This window comes from Pieris napi, chromosome 9, assembly GCF_905475465.1.
Source record: "Pieris napi chromosome 9, ilPieNapi1.2, whole genome shotgun sequence".
Taxonomy (NCBI): Eukaryota; Metazoa; Arthropoda; class Insecta; order Lepidoptera; family Pieridae; genus Pieris; species Pieris napi.
Window position 1 is genome coordinate 9,976,627 of NC_062242.1, and position 17,069 is coordinate 9,993,695.

Consider the following 17,069-nt stretch of genomic DNA (forward strand, 5'->3'; position numbering starts at 1 on the left):
ACGCAACTGGACTAACCTACGTCCTACCAGTACTTTAAATATAACTTATTAGCAACAGCGTACAATTATAAAACCTTTTTTTAATATACGGCATCAAATATGTATAATACATACAAATTTAGTAATTGGAAAATACTAGTGCCATAGGAAATTCGAAATATAAATTATTTTTTAAGCTTGAAAATGCCCCTGCCTGTATGAATCGCGGTAAGCAAAATTCGTACTTATCGTCTTGTCTATGAGATCTAGGAAGACGCCTACAACATCACCGACCGCCCATTGCTTCCCAAACGACTCCAAGCTACCGGAATACACTTTTTCCTCCTTAAATTAGAAATGTAACTTGCAATTACATTTTGATTTAAAAAGCCCCAAAGAAAGCCAAAATGTTGTAGATAACTCTGTAGTACGAGTATTCACAAATATGTTATATAACAAAAAAGATATCTTATTATAAGAATCCGTTCTGTCTTGTAGGAAGGTAAGTATGTTAACCGAATGTTGACTAATCAGGCTCTGTTGGATTCTGATTAGTCAACAGCATCTATGGTCGCGTTGACACGTGACATGATACGTCACGTTATAACGTCCTTTTGACCAATCACAATCGAACGCAACGTTTTGTCTTGCGTTATCCGTTATATAACTCGCCCCAAGATCACTTTCGTTGGCACCTAATGGTCAAGAGTTCGAATTCTACCGGTTGTAACATCAGTTATGTCTAAGTCTTCTGAAAAGTCTTAGCCCATCTATTTCACAAACCAGACAAGCGTTTTATTATAAATAGTTTGTTTCGGTCTAATCTATGACTTCCATATTTATTTGTCATGAGTGTGTTTGCACTCATATTTCTACATAATTTTAATATAACCAATTTCAGATATCCAATATAAATGTTTTTTTAGATAATGAGACCATGTGATTATTATTTAGTAATTTGGAATTGATAAACCAATTCAACACAAACTCAAAGGAATTATATACATTATAAGAAGAAAAAGAGGAAGGGACAACATATAAATTTAAGTTAATATATTTTAGATTTTCAATATACTCGGAGATGGAATTCGAAATCAATAATGTATATTTTGTGTTGCCACTCCCAAATAATTGGTTTTTATGTAGATGTCAACCAAGACCATCCTATTATAAAACCTTTTAAAATATACTGGCAATACTTCTAATAACATTGATTTATAAATCAATAACATTTTTTATAAGAAGGAATAATATTATTCTAAATTGTCAAAATTCGTAAGTTATTTATTTATTATTCTTAAAAATTAATAAAACTTTACTATCAAGAAAGTTTATTGCTCGAGACTGTCAGTTGTCACTCCTGTCAGTGTCAAATTGACAGCTTACATTTTCGATATCGAGTTCCATCTGGTCATAGTTAGACAAAAACGTTCAGTTTTTTTTTTTGACTCACTAATTGTTTGATCTGGTACATCTAAGAAACAGGCGACAATATCGCCTACTTTGAGCTGCTGTCCAAACGTGTCGCTTGAACCGCCGTGCCATTTTAACGACTGCATTGCAATTTATTATAAATTCAAAATATTTTATATTTTAGTCTGTTTTAACGGTCTATCAATCATTTTATAGTGAATGTTCGTCGGTCCACGAAAACGAAATTAATTCACATATAACATACTTTTTTAATTTTAGGACCCCCTACATAAACTAACAGGCACCCGATCAGGCAGATCTGTGCCCTAGAAACTTGGCAGTAGGGGAGTGTCTGTGATTGGCGTCTCTATACATACTTACTATATTTTCTTCTAGTTTTACAATACGTAAATATTTACCTGGACTCTATACTTATCAAACTCAAGATACTATCATGTCTGACAACCGAATAACTTATAAGATTAATTATTTATTAAAAAATACGATTACATACATTATATCCGTCGAATGCCCAGGAATTTTCGTCTTGCCCCAACATCATACCTGGAGGCATATCAGCATGGGCCCAACCAACCTGCAATAAACGTTGTTTCATTAAAAGCAAGTTTTTGAAGTGAAACTTCTTTACCGGGGTTGGAAAAAAATTTAGTGTAACATTTTTTCGTTACGCGTCACATTTTTCCGTTACGCGCCATCTTTTGAAGTGAAACTTCTTTATCGACGTATGGGAGAAATTTTGTAGCAGGTTACGCGCCATGTTGCTTTTTGAAGTCAAACTTCTTTATCGGCGTTGGAAACACATTTGTCACATTTTTCGGTTAGGCGCCATCTTTTTCTTGTCCCTACCACGATTGATCCGAAGAGATTCGAAGCCATTAGTAACAAAAATACATAATAACGATAACAATGATAGTAATATTAATAATTCTATTACAATTAATGAAATTCTGTAATAATCTTAGTAGTAATAAGGTAAAATGAAATAATTGTATTTGTATTCATGTCTATGACAATAAAAGCCTTTTGTTAAACTTTATCTAATTTAACTTTATTTAACCAATTTCTGTAAAGTTGCATATAGTAGATCATTTTTCGAAAATAAGGTCATAAAGAAGTTTCACTTTTTACGTGTGTACACCTAGTACACGCACACATTTTTTTTTAACATTGTCACTAGAATAGCTAAAGCCGTATCCAACCATCGACCTCTGAATATCACATTTTTAATTATGTATAAAAAAACTGGAACATTATAAAAAGAGATCCGAACAATTTAATAAAACTCGCCCCCGTTAGAAGCCTAGAAGAAGAAGGAATATAATCAATTTAAGTTGATAAAGATGAAGACTCACCCTCATTGGTCCAGCAGTAAGTATTTCGAATTCAAAGTACCATTTTCCAGAACTAACAGCGTAATTCTTCTCGGCTCTGTATGTTCTAAATTCTGCTTGCTTTTGTCTTGAGGCTTCAGCAAGTAATGCTGAAAATGAAAACAACAATTCGTAAAAAAAACCCGTTTTCATAGTTAACGACACGTTCTAATTGGGGAAGCATATTATAGGGTGTTTTCTGAGCCATGTCAATCAGACAAATCCACTAAGTTTTTGATATATCAGAATTTACTGTACAAACCATAATTACATAACATAGAAAATTTTGGAAAAGGTCTTGTTAGGGAGCGTTCAAGTATTAATTAACGAATTTTGGGAGGGGGGGGGGGGGGGTTTCTTCTTTTGTAAAACGTTACGATGCGGGGCGGGGATTAAATTATTTTCGACTTTCCAGTACTTTACACCGCATAATGGTAACTTTCAGGTATAAAGAGTCACTGGGTGGTCACGAAACGTTTTACTATACTTGGATACAGAAAAACGTTACGGCGCGTTACATAGGGGGGTGGTCAATAATCCCCAAAAATCGCGTGACGTAATACTTGAACGCTCCCTTACTGGATAAAAAAATCTGGAAAGCTGGAAAAATCACCTTCGTGTTGTTCTCCCGTTGGTGGATCCAAGTTGTATCCATAAACTAGTAGAGTCCTTACGGTCTCAGACGCGGTATCTCTGTTAGCTTTTTTAATTGCGTCGTCAACTTTTGGATACGGCACTAAATGGGGTGAACGATTCATATCGGGATCCTGTAGCAAGTGTATAAATTATTAAGGAAAATAAATTCTATATTTCTTTGATTTTGTTTTATTGATAATTAGTATGAAGAGATTAAAATAAGGCACATTTTGTAGGTGATTTGCAAATGTCGAGTGCCATTGAACTTGTTATATGTTTAAAAATAAGCTTCAATTATTTTTCTTTAAAATCAAAAAGTATAGTTCATGTCAACGCGGAAGACAAAATAAAAATTATATACTGGTTGGTTTAGTGTCCACAGACCATGGTCTGTAGTCGGAAAGATCTACAACTTCTAGGCTTTTTGAAGTTGTGAACGATAGTTACATGGCGCGGACTTGACAAAGCATATCACTGAGAACCTAAAAAGTGCTGGGACATACGGCAAAACTTTTTAAAGTTATACTTCTTTAGACGCGTTATGAAAAATTGATAAGAGTGAAATTTTACGATGCGCGCGCACCGTGACACAAAATTTAACAGAATGAAGTTGCCCACGGAAGATACTACGGCATTGGACATAATTTAAAAACAACATTCGAATAATAATAGAATTTATGTTACACTTAATGTAAGAGAATAATAATAAATATTTATTTATTTAATGTTTAAATTTAAACAGAACTTTATTGACTATAATGACTCCTTTTCCAGTCTTTGAATATTTAATTGTAATTAATTATTTGCATGCAATCAAAAACTATTTTTAATAATGCCAAAGAAGTACAACTTCTTACGCGCGTACATAAGTACACGCACCCTGTTTTTTCTAGTGAGGTGAGATAAAGAAATGTGTCAGAATTGGTAAGTATTTTTCACTAAAAACTGGACGTGAGGGATATGTCCACTTTCATGCTTGGATAGTGAAAACCTGTATAATATGACTAATATGCATTAAGATAAATGAAGCAACCTTCTTTTTAATATGCAATAGAAATTATCAATCAAAGCAGCTTAAGCAGAGCAACCTAATCATATCATACCTCATTAAGGCCATAAGTCCACCCTTGTTGTATCCGCTCCCTCGCCCATAAATTGTGAGTGTTCTCTGCTAATTGGTCCACTAATTCGTCCATCTTAGGAGTAAGGGTCACTGCGCTTAGGTCCAATGGAGCTGGCTTGTAGCCGTTCGACTAAAATTACAGTATTTGAAGACTATTATATTGTGTGAACTATATATTTATATATTTTTGGTATAAATAATATTACCTGCATAAATGGTTCGTTGGGCAATCTGACGTTACGGATACGAGCCGGTGGTTTATCCAAACTTATATAGTAACCCAGGGCCAATATAGTCCTGCGAAAAACATAGAAATGTAATAATTAGAATCTACTCAAAAAAACAAACGAGTTTTTTAAATTAAATAATTTTAATTATAAAACAAAATCAATCAATCAATAACTGAATAACTTTAATATTTTTAAAATCCGTGTAATACAATAAGTTTTCGAAATGTAGCTCCATAGAATCGTAGTATTTCTGAAATTTAACATAAAACGAGGTACCGGCTTGCTTGTTTAGACGACTTGAAAAATCACATAGGGTAAGGCCCTTTCTCCACTGCTCCGGTCCGGCGTCGGATACCGGAATGAGACATGAGAAAAATATCGGAAGGCCGGATTGCGCTTCTCCACTTTATCCGATCCGACAATAATCGATACTTGTATATTTATCATGCAACACTTGTATTAACTAAAACCTTACTTACTTTATTTTATTAGTAAAACGTTCTAAATTCTGAATATTTTATTGCCCTGGCAAGTTTATTACTTTTTTATAATGTCTATCTTAAAATATTATAATCTTCAGTTCACTAATACTATGGTATAAAAATATAAATAAATAGCAACATAATTTGGTTTGGTCCAGGTTATCCAGATTCTTTCAAATTAAAGAAACTATAAATAAACCTGTGAATAATAATTTATAACCTCTTGGATACTTGGATATACTTGGACCGATAAAACACCGCGTTCCGATCTAGCAAGTTATCGGATCGTTAAAAACCGGATGCCGCAGTAGTGGAGAAGTACGTAAGTACTGTTGTGAGTTTCTAAATCGGATCGGTAATTAACGTTTGCCGGACCGGAGCAGTGGAGAAACGGCCTAAGATTTAACCCGAGAATTCGAACTCCCGTATATTAAAATCCAAAACTGATGATATACGGGAGCCATACTTACCTAAGTCTCGTTGAATCTTACTCCGAATCTCTAAAAACCCTGTCCTTTTTTAAATTAAGATTAATGCTAAAGTATTCTTTAAAAAAGCACTGTTTTGATTTCCTTAAAAATATAATAATACATTTCTTAGGGGCCTCATAGCCTAGCGGTCTTATTAAGTGGCAGCAAGGTGAGGGGTACCGGGTTCGATACCCGGTTCGAGGGCAAGTTTTAATTTAATTTAAATTTGTTCTCGGCCTTTGGGAGGGTTGTGCGGTACCGGGCGAGTGCACGAATTATAAAAATCTTATACTTGACGCTGGCTAATGCACAAACCGTGCCAGAGCCATAAAAAAAAAATCTACTTACTTAAGAGTTTGAACTGCTAACTGGATATCGTATCGCTTTTCAGCAGCCGGAAGACGCTCGAAGGGGACCAGACAAGGATGTACTTTATGCAAATCATCTCTTTGGTCTCCGTACATCCAACCTGCTTCAATCTACAAAATGTTTTCATTTTTAAACCTGGCCTGGCGAACATCGTACCGCCTAACAGTCGATTCTTTATTTTTTTTAAATACTTATTCTGCTATTCGGGACACCGGTCTAGCTAAGATAAAAAAAGAAAGTTGATAAGACAACAAATACATTATGTCAAAAAATAAAAATTTACCTTCTCGGAACCCCTCCACTAACACTTGAATTTTATGATATTAAAGTTCAAATTGACTTTTAAGTATTATGGCGAATATTATGTATGGGAATATAGAAAAGTGTTGTTTTTAGACTTTTTCACTCAATTTTTTAAAATTTTTCTCTCCATAAGAACCATCCTTATGTTTTCATGTTATGTCGTGATAACGGAAAACGGAAAATTTTATATATATAGATTATTATGAAACTTGTTTTAAAATAACTGCAAACGGTTTTAATTGCCTGTTATTCAAAGAGACAGTTGACTTTAGGTCAGCGACTAACTTTAAGAAATTAAACCTAACCTAACCCGTTGCATACTAAAAGTTTGCCAATGCTTAAGACTTGTTTTATTATATTCCTTTTCAAATGATGTACCGGTAATGGTTATGGCTGATAGGAGAAAAGAAAAAGAGGTTGATAGGTAAGGCGATAAATTTTACATCTGTAACCACAGCGGGTGGCGTGAACTAGAGTTGCACGGGATATAAATAAGTTCAGAGTTAAAAATAGATAGATAGATAAAATATTTTGTTTTGTGTATATTTAATTAAAGTATATTATCTTATCACCTAATCAAGAAAGAAACACAGATTGAATTCATTAATAAGCAAAATCAATTTGCATCATGAAATAAGTCATGTTGAAAAACATAATAAATGATCAAGAACATTTTTAAAGTTGATTTTTGTGTTTTTATTTAATTTTTAACACAGACTTTGGGTAGTTATATATATTAAGAAAGCATATTTTACCTTATTCATGGCCCACATTTCGTGTATATTTTCCGCAAGTTTGTCCCGAATTTGTTCGATATATGACGACAGTGTAATCTGAAAAAGTAATTTAAGATTTCTGGGTAAACTTAACAGTTAAGAACATGATTTTTATTGTTTACAAGAAATTGATGATTTTATTACGAACACTTTACTATGAAAACATTTACTATGCACGTGGCTGGTATCTAAACAAATAATCTCCAGTGAAACATCACTGAATTTTTTTTTTTAAATTATTTATTTATTTATTTGCTCATCTGTATTCCTACAGCTACTCTGTAAACAATATCGAAACAATTACATTATACACAAAAGCCAAAAACGGAATACACATTCAAGCATAAAGCACAGTTAACAATTTTACCTTTTTATACAAAAAATAAAACAAGAACAAAATATATATTTATAATTAATTCTATATTCGAAGATGCATTGATCATTATAATATATATTGAATATAAAGAAAGAATAACAAAGACATTATTAATAAAAGATACCAGAGTTTTTAAAATTATTTAGTTACTTTAAATATATCTATTTGCTGGTAATTTATGTTATAATCAGAAGGTATATTATGATACATGACTGAGTTACATAATTAGTTTGTTTTAGACCTAGGAATTTGAAATAGTTAGGTTTGCCTTGTATTGTATGAAGAAGGGGTGTGAAATAGTAAAAGCGACAATAAGTCAGGGCAGTCAAATATCAATAGAAAATACTTACAGAGGCAGTATCAACAGGTGTAGGCACAAAAGCAGTGTCATCCTGTACCAAGGGCGGACCAGCCAGAGCGCGTTTAGCCAAGTTGCCAAAGTAGAAGCATGGCTCCAGGTTCAATATCTGCTGCGGTAAGAGAGATTCTACCAATGGGGAGTATCCTTCGGGGGCCGCGTATCTTAGCCTACCGTGTTCCCCTCCCATGAGAAAACGGCAACTGAAAATATTTGGTATTGATGTTATATTAAAGTTAATTAAACATAAGTACCACAAAAACGTACTGAACGCAGAGATATCAATATACTTAAAAATTAAAGTCACACGTGTATATTTCTATCTCTTTCTTACGGTAGTCAATCATGAAAGGAAAGGAATAACAACTTGTCAACGAGGAATGGAACTTAGTATACTATGTTTAAAATAAAGAGAAGGACAGAAATAAGAAAGAAAGCAGAAATAATTAATTGCAGCAAACGGAAGTGGAAATGGTTGGGCCACACCGCTCGCATGAACGATGGCAGATGGAAAAGCAGGGTAACAAGGGGAAAAGGGTCATCAGGAAAAAGAAAGACAGGTTGCCCTCTTGCACAGTGGGCTGACGAGCTCAAGGAAGTGGGTGGAAAAGGTTGGGAGAAAAAGGCTCAAGATAAATAGAGATGGAGTCAGTTGGACTCTACTACTCTGTAAGAGGTTTTGCAAAAAAAAATCTTCCAATCGAACGAATGTTTCAAGGAATAAATTTAAATATTTTTACCATAAACATAGTCACAATCAACATAACCAATCGCAAAGAAAACACATAGTTACTTTATTTAAAAGTATACTTGACCAAAGACAAGAAATGACAAAAGACCGTAACCTCTATTAGCAAGATCATTTATTTTATAAATTGTAATGACATCTTATTTTGTATGTATTAAAGTTTATTATTCAATGGCACACATTAGAATTAGCCTTTAGCCCTATAAAGCCTTACCTCAACTTGCTAGAACAACTCATGACAGGGAAGAACATTCCTTCCAGGTTGAAATTCGTGAAGGAACCCGTGACTCTCACTCCGTTGAACATGAAGTTGATGATCGGGACTGTGAGGTCCAAAGCACAGCCAATGACGTCACCTAAAATTATAAATATGCATTAATTTTCATTAATTTATATAGAAGCAGTGTTAGTCTAGTGGCTTCAGCGTGCAACTTTCATCCCTAAGGTCGTAGGTTCGATCCCCGGCTGTGCACCAATGGACTTTCTATGAGCGCATTTAACATTCGCTCGAACGGTGAAGGAAAACATGGTGAGGAAACCGGCTTGCCTTAGATCCAAAAAGTCAACGGCGTGCGTCAGGCACAGGAGGCTGATCACCTACTTGCCTATTAGATTGACAAATGATCATGAAACAGATACAGAAATCTGAGGCCCAGACCTAAAAAGGTAGTAGCGCCACTGATTTATTTTTATTTATATAGTAAGTAGACGAAATTAAAGGTCTTCAAATATCATATTTTTCATGGATATCTATCTCTCTCTCTCTTCAATCGGCAGCTCAAGTCTGAGCGTCGTGGTCAGCAAGGAAGCATCTGGATCGGACTATATATTTCCAGCGGTTTCATGGGTACAATATATATTTCAACTGTTTGACGACTCTAAAATCGATAACATGGACTATGAAATATAGAAATTTCTTTTCACCATCATACCTTTCCTGATAAAGGGCTCCTCAGCATGAGTCTTGTTGACTTGAGTCTTCCGCCCACCAGACCACAGGTAAGCCCCATCAAACCCAAAGGAATAAAGATCGTCACCGACCCCATTACCACCCCACTTTTCACCGCCGCCGGGGTAAGGTACGTAACTGGAATCAAAATATTTAAAACTAAACATCCAATAGTAACGCACCCATTAAAAAGGAGTATGATATATGAAATAAACATTTTTAATCACCACGTGCAGACCCAAATAGAGAGCGAAGTCGCGTTACACACTTGCTTATATTAGTGTTATAACATTCTTATTTAAACAAAACGGTTGAGTAAAATTTATTTCTGCTAATGTAACATTTTCATTTAAAATATTTTTACTTACTAAACATACAGCAGAACACGGATTAGTCAAACATATGTAAAAAGTAATAAAAAAGTTTCGACCCTAACCCAAGACTCGTTAAACTCCTAATGGCCTAACTGCCAAAATTAACCAAACGTACCTACTTACTAAAACTGATTGAACAACTTTTTAAAATTAGATTAAAATAAATTGACTTTAAATTTAAAAACTCTTTACATATCAAGTGTATTTTCGTGTTATTATGTCTTAAGTGCTTAACAGTGGTAAGTGATAAAATAGAAGACCAGAACAGAGTGTTTTCCCCTTAATAAAGACTGTAAGTAGTGTTATTGGACACTTTCTTAAGTTGAATATCCTTATTAGTAAATTAGATGAGATTTAAATTATACAGTCTTAAATTAGGCTAGATAGTAATATTTATGTCTCAGTGAAAAACATGTTTAAAAATAAAACGTAATGGTAGAAATCTTAAATAACTTACCCCGTTGTATTTGCCCATCCAATCCTCAAATGCGGCATCATGTGTGTGGTCTTCTCAATATGGTCCATGGTGACTTCGAAATACCATTTTTGGTATACGGCAGAACCTTCTACACGACCCACAAAAATATTTGGTCGCACACTGAAAATATGAACTCGTAGTGTGATTACTGTGCAAATGAAAACAGATTATGCGTCTAACCGTAGTTTTTTCAATATTGAATAAATTTTTGAATCAACATTTTGCAATTGAAAGATTAGAACTTTGAAGGAGTTTTTTTAATTTAAATAATTAAAAGTTATTATTTCGTGTTTTATACAATATTTTTTCTGAATTAATCCGACGTGGGTCTGAAAATGTCTGCTTTAATTCTTTATATAATAAACTCAAACTCCAAATAACTTTATTCATATAGGTAACCAAGTACACTTATGAACGTCAACAGAAAATATGTTAAATTAATTCTAAATTTACATATACTACCAGTTCGCAAGTCAAGGGCGTAGAGCGGGCAAGAAACTCTCCGCCACTCTTTTTAATCGACAAGTTTTGAGTCATAAATTGTGTGTGTGGAGCAAATCAATCCTAAGGATTACAATCATTCAAATAATCGTCATTATCAAGAGTTTTGAAGTTATTCATTGATAATTTTGCTTGGGAGTATATACTATATATTTCGCTTCAGAATATCATTATATACCTTGACACATGATCCACTAAAGCAGTCTGGAGTAGCAAGTTCTTCCCTGGTAGTAAATAGTCACAAATGTTATTCTGCGACGACCTGACAGCTACTCCATTACCCACACAAAGCGAACACAACACGTCCAATACTTTCGGATCGCGGCCGTGTTTCTCTAAAAGCGAGATGATTACTTTGATGTGCTCATCCTAAAACACAAAAATTAACTTAAATTAATTAAAATTACTTTGATAACAATATTAATGTTAATATTTTTTTACGGGTAAAGTCATAAATCAACATGGTAGCGATTCTGTTAAAAGTATAGTAATGCCACACTATCTCAAAATAACATGTCAAGGGCGTAGAGCGGGCGAGAAGAACTGGCAAGAAACTCTCCGCCACTCTTTTTAATCGCCAAGTTGTTTCCCGTGGTTTTTTTTGGAGTAGAAATTACTGAATACTTGAGGGCACTCTATTAGCTTAACTGTATATATGTAATGCTATATTTGTTTTATCATGATTGTCTCATATATACTTTGTTTGATAGAAACACGATGCTTTCTTCGGTAAAAAGACAAACCAAAAAACAATTACAATTCCTGTTATTACCGCGTTGATTGAGCTTTAAATTAGTATAGATATGTTTAGCAGTTTTTACTCACTCGCATCATATTCAACGCTTCAGGCGAGTCAATAAGCACACAATGCAGTACATCCAGCATCCCAGTTCCCTCTCCAGATGCCTGCGAGCCCAGACGGGAGAATAACCAGTTCAAGCGGTTCGAGTTTGCGAATTGGGCACAGTTTGTGTGGTTGCCTTTGATTATCGCAGCTGGAAATTATAAATGTATTCTTGTTAAAAAATGTTAAATGGAGCTGGAAAACCTGTATGATATAGTACTAAACAATTAATAAATTAAAAGTTATTAGGAAATTTATTTTACTGCAAGGTTTGTTTATTACGATTTACGATGTGCATTTCTTTTTTTTGAAGTGAAACTTCTTTATCGGGGTTGGAAAAAAATTTAGTGTAACAGTTTTCGGTTACGCGTCACATGTTTCGGTTACGCGTCACATTTGACCGTTACGCGCGTCTTTTTTTCGTCCCTACCACGGTTGATTCGAAGAGATTCTAAACCATTAATAACAAAAATTTATAATAACTATAACAATGATACTAAAAATTATATTACAATTTATTTAATTCTGTAATAATCTTAGTGGTAATAAGGTAAAATGAAATAATTGTATTATTTGTATTCAAGTCTGTGATATTAAAAGCCTTTTGTTAAACTTTATCTAATTTAACTATATTTAACCAATTTCTGTAAAGTTAGTTGCATATAGATAATTTTTCGAAAAATAAGGTCATAAAGAAGTTTCACTTCTAACGTGTGTACACTAGTACACGCACATTTTTTTAAATGAGAAACGATTAATTTATTTCAAACTTTACAAAATATATTTTTACCAATTGAATACTTATTTTATTCGCCTAAAATCATTAAAAACTGAATGTTTATTTACCTAAAAGTTGATACAAATACACAGATATCATATCCCAACTCTGTCCCGATTCGTCTCCCGCCAAAAAGCCGGCAAGGAAGCCCTGTGACGTAATCACGTTTATCTTGTCTATGGCTTCTAAAATAAGGTTTAATATTCCTTCCTCTTGGAATAGATCTTGGCGGTTTCGGAGGGCTCGGAATCTATTTTGTTTTTCTTCGTGTTCTGAAAAAAAGCGATTACATAATCCCATTTACAAAACAATAATCATTTCGGGTTCACAATTTTTCTGTGGCAGACAGATGCCTTTTATTTTTCACATATATATTATATAGGTTCGAGTTCTATTGCCGGGGAAAGGAAAAAGGTTTTATTTGATTTTTTTTTAAATTCTATGTTCCTAAAAAAATATTAAATTACCTTTATTTTACCTTTTTTTTATTTTATGCAATGCAAAATTTTACAAACATGAATATATTATATATATTTTTTTTAATTATTAATAATATAACTTTGTAATTTAGGTTCATACCCATATCCTCTTCAGGTTGTGCGAAGTAATTAATCAAATCCTCAAGACACATAACCATTTCTCCAAGATTCACAGACGCGAAGAACATAGAGTGACGTCTGTTCTCTTGTAATGTCTCAAGGCCACTGAAAGTTAGTTTTTATGTAATTATTAATAATAACTAAAACTGTCTTATTTATTTATTTATTTATAAGTAAACTTACAGCTACACATATTATAAAAAAAACACTTATACTCCGACTTTTAATTACGTAGAATTCTGACAGCTATCATTTTTTGACATGTCAGAGATGGCAAACCTTTTTGGCCGGGCACATTTTTCAATTTCAATACGAGTCTGAACATCTGAGTCTATACATACATTTTATTTGTTAGTGAATGTATCCATTTTATTAAGTTCGGCTCTACATTAAAAGTGGTTTAACGGCGAGTGATAATTACGTCTTTTATTTAAAAGGTTGACTTAACCTGGAATTAGTAGGCAGTGATGCCAATTGGCAAATTTGGCAAGTTAAGAAAAAAATTTCAGAAATCTACGTAATGAAAATTCGGAGTATAGGCAATATACAAAGCCAAAACAGATTACATTGTTAAACAAAATATACGAAACAAAAAAATAACTGAATTAAGGACATGAATAGAATAGAATAGATTGTATGTTTTTACGATTAGCTCAAAAACTGCTGGAGCGATTTCAAAAATTCTTTCACAAATAGAATGCTAAGCTATGCCCTAATTAACATAGTCATACAAGTATATCCATGCAGGACATACGGTAGTTATGAATAAATTGCTCAGTTTTAACTAACGATTACAAAAATTAATGTACGTACACGTGAACAGTTGATTCTTACTTCAAACTTTATTTACAGAGCCTTTACTACTCTTACAATTATTCATTGGTCAGTCTAAAAATTAATCTGATCGTACGCCCATAAAGAAAACTCCACTAAATCTCCAATAACGAAAATATTTCAGTTAATACAGAAACACGTAACTCACTTAATGAACTTCGTGAAGAGTGAAGAACACTTCCTAATCACCCTGGCGGTTCTAGACTCCTCTTCTTGGGACCGAGAGAAGTCCAAACCATCATCCATCTTGCCTTCCTCGTGGAGTATCGCTTGTTTCTCTTCTACTTTACCTAAGCCCTTTTTCTTCGTTTCGTAAGACTGTAAGAATGTTGCATAGGAAATTGTGTTTAGTCACTAAATACTGTTAAAAATACAATTAGCGTTTTAGGAGGAAAATGTATTATTATGCTCTTTTTATTGCTTATAAATAAGTTGCCATTACGGGTGACCCCAATGCTTGCCGCATTTATACTTATATTTACATACAAACTATATATTTCCATGTCTATGTCTATGTCTACATCAATTCATTAATACTGACCACTTAAATATACATACATATAATCCCAAGAGATTGAGTTCAATTCACGGCATTACAATAATTATTTGGTGTAGGCAAGGAAAGCTTAGGCAAAACGCTATTTAAATTTTTTGATGGAAATCGAACCTAGATACTCCGAATTAAGTGGCATGTTCGCTTTGAAGTAAAGCACTAATGCGATCATCAATTAAATACTAACAAATATCATAGTTTCGTATCAGGAATTAAGAACATACCCTTCTTGAAGTCGGTTAAATTGTGAATGTATCAAATACCTTATAAGATAACCACAATCCGGTTTCAGAATGCTGTACAATGACAGTGGAGTCTCCATACTTGATGATGGGAGCCCCGATGACCTCTAAGTCTTTGTCTTCCAAAACCACTTTCTGGTCATCCTTCTCTTGTCGGAGGCAGAAAGCACATGATGCTGTTGTAGCTTCCTCTCTGTAATAAAATATTTTATTAATTAATTTAGCAATATATTTGTGATGATATTTCTATGAAACTAAACATTGCATATAACATATGCATATAACGAGAACAACTTAGTAAATGCAGAAATTTCTGTCAAAGTGTCAAAAAATATAATGAAACTAAAAACCGCAATTAAAAAATTCGTTAATTAAGAAATTCCTTCATTTCACTAAATCTAATAACTTTAGACACCGTTCAGGGGTCAAACGCTCATAATAAAAAGTATAACCGCTATGGACCCACAGACTAAGACAACTTTTGAAATAGATACTAATTTTATTAGTATATTTCTTTTGATAATCTTTACTTTGGCCTAGTCTATTAGGCTTTAGCGTCCGACTCTCATCCTGTGGTCGTAGGCTAAAGCGACCGTACACCAATGGACTTTCTGTCTATGTGCGTATCGAACAAAAACCGACATGTCTCAAAGAAAAATCGACCACATGTGTCAGACAGAAGGCTGATCGCCTATCTTCTAATATATAAAGTTCTCTTGTCACAGTTTTCGTTGCCATACTCCTCCGAAACGGCTTGACCGATTTTGATCAAATTTTTTGTGCTTATCCGGTATCTATGAGAATCAGCCAACATCTATTTTTCATCCCCCTAAATGTTAGGGGTAGTCCACCCCTAAATTTATTTTTTAGACAAAAATTTTAATTTCTATCATAATATATATAAATTTTAATTTTTAATGCTCTATCATAAAAAAAATATTTTATGATAGAGCATTAAAAAATACATATAACCCCTTACTTTCACCCCTCTACGATCAACCCCTATTTTTTTATTATAAATTATATACATGGCAAAACGACGTTTGCCCGGTCAGCTAGTCTAATATATAAAATTCTCGTGTCGCGGTGTTTGTAGTTAAACTCCTCCGAAACGGCTTGACCGATTCTTATGAAATTTTGTGTGCATATTGGGTATGTCTGAGAATAGCACAACATCTATTTTTCATCCTCCAAATTTTTTTTTTAATTTTTAGATAATTTAAAAAAAATTTGGATTCATTAAAAAATACATACAACATACAACCCCTAATTTTCACCCCTCAACAATAAACCCCTATTTTTATTATAAATATGCATGGCAAAACGATGTTTGCCGGATCAGCTAGTCTGTCTATAAAATAAAAGTGATCAAAGAAATGAATGCAATCTGAGGGATTCTAATATTTCACCAAGACCAATAATCTGTTTGTATAATATCAGCTGCTTACTGAAGTATTTTCGAACCAGTTCCACTTTAAGGGTCCTTTAAGAAAAGAGCGTACAAATTCTTGAAAGGCCGGCAATGCACTTGCGAGCCTTCTGGCAGTGTGAGTGGCCATGGGTGGCGGTATCACTTAACATCAGGTGAGCCTCCTGCCTGTTTGCCTCCTTTTACATAAAAAATATATAAATGGGAGTAATTTTTAAATTAATTTACTCACCTGCTAACCAAATACAGCTCGTTCTGATCGTTGACTCCCAAATAGCGGCCCGTGGTAATGTGTCTTATCCTCATGGGGTGGTACCAATTTATAAAACCACCAGCCCATTTAGTACGCGCCAACTCCAATCGCCATAAAGAGCGAGCTTGAGACATTACTGAACCACCTTCATATACCACGATACTGAAAATGCATTGGAAAATTAACAATCTGATGTAAACTTTAAAAAAAATCTTAAAGTGATAGTAACATCACGCTTAGACCGAATTAATGCGATAGAACCACTAGGCACCACCACTAGTAACCACTAGTTGATACAATCCAATAAATTAAGTATAAAATAAAAAGTAAAAAAATGATTTAATCATGTACGTAACATAATGTACACTTATGACTCTTCATCATCATCATAAATTCAAAATTATACAAATTATTTTGCTTGTTATTATTTTTATTAAAAAACACTTGTTAACATACCATTTAATATTTAATGTAAGTATCCGATATTAAGTGATTAAATAACTAAATATAAACTGTTGAGCAAAATTATTACGATATTGTAGCGTACACAATTTAACAGCAAATTGTCAAACATAAGTTTT

At 33.5% G+C, this 17,069-nt stretch overlaps 1 protein-coding gene across 8 annotated transcripts in view; it reads right to left on the reverse strand.

Annotated features, from left to right (window-relative positions):
* LOC125052646 (ryanodine receptor) overlaps nucleotides 1-17,069 on the reverse strand; it is a 109,181-nt gene that overhangs the window by 72,235 nt on the left and 19,877 nt on the right. For 4 of the 8 annotated variants that reach the window (XM_047653603.1, XM_047653602.1, XM_047653606.1 and 1 more), the window contains 19 exons: nucleotides 16,468-16,650; nucleotides 14,828-14,999; nucleotides 14,160-14,329; nucleotides 13,158-13,282; nucleotides 12,647-12,850; nucleotides 11,782-11,951; nucleotides 11,135-11,325; nucleotides 10,435-10,575; nucleotides 9,587-9,741; nucleotides 8,869-9,010; nucleotides 7,899-8,109; nucleotides 7,152-7,229; nucleotides 6,073-6,203; nucleotides 4,749-4,839; nucleotides 4,523-4,672; nucleotides 3,397-3,550; nucleotides 2,766-2,893; nucleotides 1,907-1,987; nucleotides 225-324 (listed from right to left, as the gene is read on the reverse strand). In XM_047653603.1, coding sequence (XP_047509559.1) covers nucleotides 225-324; nucleotides 1,907-1,987; nucleotides 2,766-2,893; nucleotides 3,397-3,550; nucleotides 4,523-4,672; nucleotides 4,749-4,839; nucleotides 6,073-6,203; nucleotides 7,152-7,229; nucleotides 7,899-8,109; nucleotides 8,869-9,010; nucleotides 9,587-9,741; nucleotides 10,435-10,575; nucleotides 11,135-11,325; nucleotides 11,782-11,951; nucleotides 12,647-12,850; nucleotides 13,158-13,282; nucleotides 14,160-14,329; nucleotides 14,828-14,999; nucleotides 16,468-16,650 — 2,777 coding nt within the window. Of the gene's footprint in view, nucleotides 1-224; nucleotides 325-1,432; nucleotides 1,533-1,906; nucleotides 1,988-2,765; nucleotides 2,894-3,396; nucleotides 3,551-4,522; nucleotides 4,673-4,748; nucleotides 4,840-6,072; nucleotides 6,204-7,151; nucleotides 7,230-7,898; nucleotides 8,110-8,868; nucleotides 9,011-9,586; nucleotides 9,742-10,434; nucleotides 10,576-11,134; nucleotides 11,326-11,781; nucleotides 11,952-12,646; nucleotides 12,851-13,157; nucleotides 13,283-14,159; nucleotides 14,330-14,827; nucleotides 15,000-16,467; nucleotides 16,651-17,069 lie in introns of all 8 variants that reach the window. The other 4 variants (XM_047653605.1, XM_047653604.1, XM_047653601.1 and 1 more) reach the window with 1 other exon arrangement.